Source organism: Oncorhynchus mykiss, chromosome 7 (genome assembly GCF_057628025.1).
Source record: "Oncorhynchus mykiss isolate SJ-2025 chromosome 7, ASM5762802v1, whole genome shotgun sequence".
Taxonomy (NCBI): Eukaryota; Metazoa; Chordata; class Actinopteri; order Salmoniformes; family Salmonidae; genus Oncorhynchus; species Oncorhynchus mykiss.
In genome coordinates this window covers 15,492,091-15,497,191 of record NC_143028.1, presented here as the reverse complement: position 1 = coordinate 15,497,191, position 5,101 = coordinate 15,492,091, and the positions used below count along the sequence as shown (strand labels likewise).

At 39.4% G+C, this 5,101-nt stretch overlaps 1 protein-coding gene across 1 annotated transcript; it reads left to right on the top strand.

The window, feature by feature from the left end:
- The first annotated feature begins 679 nt into the window (after nt 1–679).
- Nucleotides 680–4,752, top strand: LOC110527463 (uncharacterized). Its single transcript, XM_021608738.3, has 2 exons — nt 680–1,208; nt 3,504–4,752. Exons 1-2 carry the CDS (start codon nt 905–907, stop codon nt 4,349–4,351), a joined length of 1,152 nt encoding a protein of 383 aa, XP_021464413.3. The 5' UTR covers nt 680–904; the 3' UTR covers nt 4,352–4,752.
- The last annotated feature ends 349 nt before the right edge of the window (nt 4,753–5,101 follow it).

The window sequence follows — 5,101 nt, the reverse complement described above, 5'->3', positions numbered from 1 at the left end:
AGTGGGAGAACTTGCACAATTGGTGGCTGACTAAATACTTTTTTTCCCCCACTGTAACTGTTGCTGGTTTGAGTTGAGGCTATCATGTTGAATGGTCTGGTGCCATTTTATTATTGCAGTTTGAATCATGAAAGGATATTGCAGGATGAATGATATATGGATATTAAGATGAATGATGAATGGATGTTAGGATGAATGAATATGAGGATGGTTAACTGGGAAAAACAAGGAAAGAAAACAAATCCTTTACTAAAAAGTTCCACAGGAATCTTACAGGAATTTGGGCCTCTGTGAACGAATTGTGTAGGTACCTGCAGGAATCCTGCAGGATTAATATATATATATATATGTATAATTAATATATATATAATACTATCAACAAAAGTTGATAACTGTCAGAAGTTTTGTATATGCTTCTGCATGACTTTTGCATTTTGCTTTGCACCAGATCTTGAGACTAATACAACCTCATAGTTTGTCTGAGGTTAAGATTACTCCAGTGATAGATCCTTTATTCAAGTTGATAACATGATAACCAATAACCATAATACAAGCCATGATTTACTCAATATTAAACAGCGATTCTGCAAACTATATGAATAATTCCTACCGTAAGATAATTCTACAAATACAACGTTAAGTACTCAAATATTTATCTGAGTAATGCGCCTTCTAGTCTCCACGCGGTAGGTGGCGCTTTATCTATCTTAACTCTAACCGGATGCGCTCGCAAGGAAGGTCACAGTTATCGAAGATGGCGAAGTGTTGACAATAAGCCATATATTCTTACCAATATTACTATTTATTGAACAAGCTGGGTAAAAACACATTTTTGTAAAGGTTTTTCATCTCCATAGTAGTTCTACAGTAGTTGTGACCGGTTTCACAAAACCAAGGGCTTAAAATGTCTGAGTCGAGTGTTTTGCATCAACGGATAAGCTCCGTCATGGACATTCTAACCTCCGCTGCGGTGACAGAGATTTGCAAATTAGTAGAGGATTGCTGTGGAGCGTTAAGTGTAGAAGTCTCTCAAAGCAAAGAGCAAATCAAAATGCTAGAGAAGCAACTCAGCCTGACCGAGTCGAGGTACATGTCGGTGAGTGGCGAAGGAGGTCAGACGCCTGTCAGCAGCGGCTCACCAATAAACAACAGTCCTTCGGGCAATTACCCCACGGCCGATGACGCGGACGACACTCACGATGACAAAGGTGGGCTATCGATTTGTAACTGGCTGTTGTCAGCCTTTGACCTAATCGTAAACTAAGAAATGGTCAAGTTGATCTCTCTCTCTCTCCCCGGTAGCGCTGTACTCCAAATAGAGATCAATGGCAGTGGTGTAAAGTACTACATAAGTCGTTTGTATGGGTATCTGTACTTTACTGTTTATATTTTTGACAACTTTTACTTCACTACATTCCTAATGAAAGTAATGTACTTTTTACTTTTACTCCATACATTGACACTCAAAAGTACTAGTTTCATTTTGAATGCCAGGACAGGATGATGGTCCAATTAACGCACTTATCAAGAGAACATCCCTGGTCATCCCTACTGCCTCTGATCTGGCAGACTCTAAACACATACTTCTTTTGTAAATAATGTCTGAGTGTTGGAGTGTGCCCCTGGCTATCTGTAAAAAAGAACAACAAGAAAATTGTGCCGTTTGCTTAATATAAGGAATTTGAAAGGATTTACTTTTATTACTTTTGATACTTTAGTATATTTAAAACCAAATCATTTTAGGAGGGGCTGGAGATGATGAATACGAAGAGAACATAAAATACAAATATAAATGCCCCTTTAAGAGATTTTATACATTTTGTTTTGAGATAATCTTCATCAGGTAATGTAACATTTTGTGAATTTGAAGCATTTATTTAATAAAAACAAGCACACCGAATTCATAAGGGTAATGTTAACTGACTGATATTACCTCCTAGAACAAAATGTTTTTAAGATCTAAGAAAAAAAAAAAAAAAATGTTCCAAGACCAATGCAGTGTGATTGTGAAGATTTTGGACATGTTTCAAGTGTTTGCAGAAGGGAGAAGCCAAGACGTTCAAGTTGTGGAAAAGATCATACCATACGTTTTGAAAGTGATGAAAATGTGACCTGTTGCAATTGGGGTGGGAACCATGAATGCCCAACAAGGGTGAAAAAGTATGAGCTGGCCAAACTTGGGGCTGTCCAGAGCATTTCATATGCCGTGGCTGTTAAAAGGGTTGAGGGTTCGAATGGCGCTCCTGAAGAGTCCATGGTGTTGGATAGGCCTTCACTGAAGGCTGCAGGGTGTGCAGTTCAACAGCAAGACCCAGATATGTTAAAGGTTAACATTGTGGCCTTTATAGCTATGGGGATTAATGGCACTGCCAAGGTGGAGAGGAAGTCGAGGAACATAGATGTCATTGTGGACGGGGCAGAGCGGTTCTTGGAAATGAAATACTTCTCGGCGAAGGAGTTGCATGGAGTATTGTCACAAGCCAAACCACCCTCTCAGGTCATAGAGTCTGAGAAGGGAGATTTGGGGTTTTGTCAATGTTGTGTTATTGTGGGTGGATTAAATACATTTTCTCTATCACGTATGGGTTTTATTTATACCTTGGTTTTTTCCAACCCCGTCTAGTTGGTGGCAGTAATACACCTTTTTGGGATCCAGAACTTAATTGAACAGCTGACCAATTATGCAAAAGTTTAGTTCTTTAGATTACTGAATACAGTCGCTCACTGTACTACCTTTGCTTTCTTTAAATGGACCATTAGTGGTGTTTAGACCAGTATTGAGCAATGCGCCTTCCATTATAATCATTAGAGTCAGATTGCGGCTACCGGTAAAATGATTGCCCATTATACACACTTGAAAAACTGTTTGGGTCAATCGACAACAATACAGATGAGGGCGAAATCCTGAACTATCTTAAAAAAGAAGGTTGTGCCATCCTATCCTAGACCCCGTTATGTCAGATGGCGCATAAGCACCTATCTAATCGGTGTGTAAAGGTTTTTAGCAGCTCTAGTATTTGCACAACAGCGTTGATGGGAATTAGCTTGCAAAAAAAGCTGAATAGTGAAATAAAATGATATTTCTATTTACTCTGTCAATTGGGGGGGGGGGGGGAATAATTAAACAGACTTTCCAAACATGGGTCTGTTGTAGATCCACTTCCTCTCTGCTTACCTCATGTAAAAAAAATAAAAGTCCCCCACAACTTGTTGATTTTTTTTCTGTGCAGGACTTTTATTTTGACATGAGGTAAGCGAAGATGAAGTGGGTCTACAACAGACCCATGTTTGGAAAGTCTGTTTAATTTACATTCTATTATGTTTTTTTTCCAAATTTAAGTCAAATTAAATTTAAACTAACTTCTGTCCTCCGGCAGACTTCTGTTTTTTTTATTTAAAAAACCCCAACTAATTCCTAGCATTGCTAGTGTGTAAATACTAGCGTTGTTAAAACCAGCTAATTAGCATTTCAGTTCTAACTCATCCTTTCTCCTTCCCTTCAGATTTCCAGCAGTTCATTGTCTCTGAAGTGGAGTTTCTCCCTGAGCAGCAGCATTGTAAGCAGGAGTTGAGCCCCATCCTGGGGCAAGATGACTGGAACCCCATACAGATTAAAGAGGAACAGGAGGAATTCAGGATCATCCAGGAGGAGGAAGACTCTGTATTCACTCCTGCCTGGGTGAAAAGTGACTATGATCAGTACTCAACTCAGTCCTCACAAACCCAAAGTGAAGAATATGAAGACAGAATGGCCTCAACTGAACAGATCAAAACAGAACCTAAGGAAGATAATTCCTCAGAGCCAACAAGTGACTCTCATCCCCAGTGCAAATTGAAGAAGACATGGACAGAAATAGGGCAAAGCTCGAAGGGTAGAAAAACCATGGATCTAAGGTTACCAGTGCAAATGAGTCACACAGAAGAGAAACCATTTTGCTGTAGTGATTGTGGTGAACGTTTCACTCAGATGGGAAAATTGGATGCTCATAGGAAGGCCCACAAAGGAAAGAAACCGCATCGCTGTGATGATTGTGGCAAATGTTTTACTCAAATTGGGTATCTAAACTATCACAGAAAGACTCACACAGGGGAGAAACCTCATCGCTGTCATGATTGTGGCAAATGTTTCTATCGAGTTGGTGATCTGACACTTCATATGAGGATTCACACAGGGGAAAAACCACTTTGCTGCCAGGTCTGTGGCAAATGTTTTGCTCGTCCTAGTAATCTGAGGTCTCACATTAGGATTCACACAGAGAAATGTTATTCCTGTCATTATTGTGGCAAATATTTTCGGCGTAAAGATAGTCTGACCGTGCACATGAGGATTCACACAAGGGAAGTCATATAATTGTTGCTATAGTAGCACATCTTTCAGCACTGGCGGTAGTCACATGAGTTCATGTGAGGATAAATCACATGAGCTATAAACTATATCGCTGTCAGGATTGTTGTAAATGTTTCAATAATTGTAAGAATATGAGGAGACCAAGAGCAGGAACCACATGCTACCATGACTTGAAAATATTTCATAACTGCCTTTCTTTAACATTAGCTAGGTTTCCATTCAATTGGCGACAGATATTAATGTGAATATTCTAAATTCTGCATAAAGAAAATTTGCGAATTTTCCCACCAGTTTCCACCAAGCAGACTTGTTGTGGATAAAAATTTGTGTGTGATGACGTGGTGCACACAATGTACATTTTCGCTTAAGTTTTCATGTACCAAATAAAAATCTAACTATGTGAATAGTTTTGTCACAAACTGTTGCTTTAAATAGCAAATGTGCCTACTCTGGTCTTGGCTCGTGCTCTCTAACCAACAGGTCGCAGAGACAGGGTAGGCTGTGCGGGTAGGCTAGCATTCATGATGAGATTTATTATGGATAAGAGTGAGAATATTTGTATTCATGTCAATAAGACCCTCAATATTTTTGAGAAAGGAGCATCAAGCTCATACCATGCACTTTCACCACCCTGTGAAGTTCATCATAACATGACACGTTCTACTCTGATTTAGCCATCGTCTCCTGTGTTCCTGACCCTGAGTTGGCTCTAGAAAATGTATTCTCCATATTTATTCCTCTGGCAGATACACA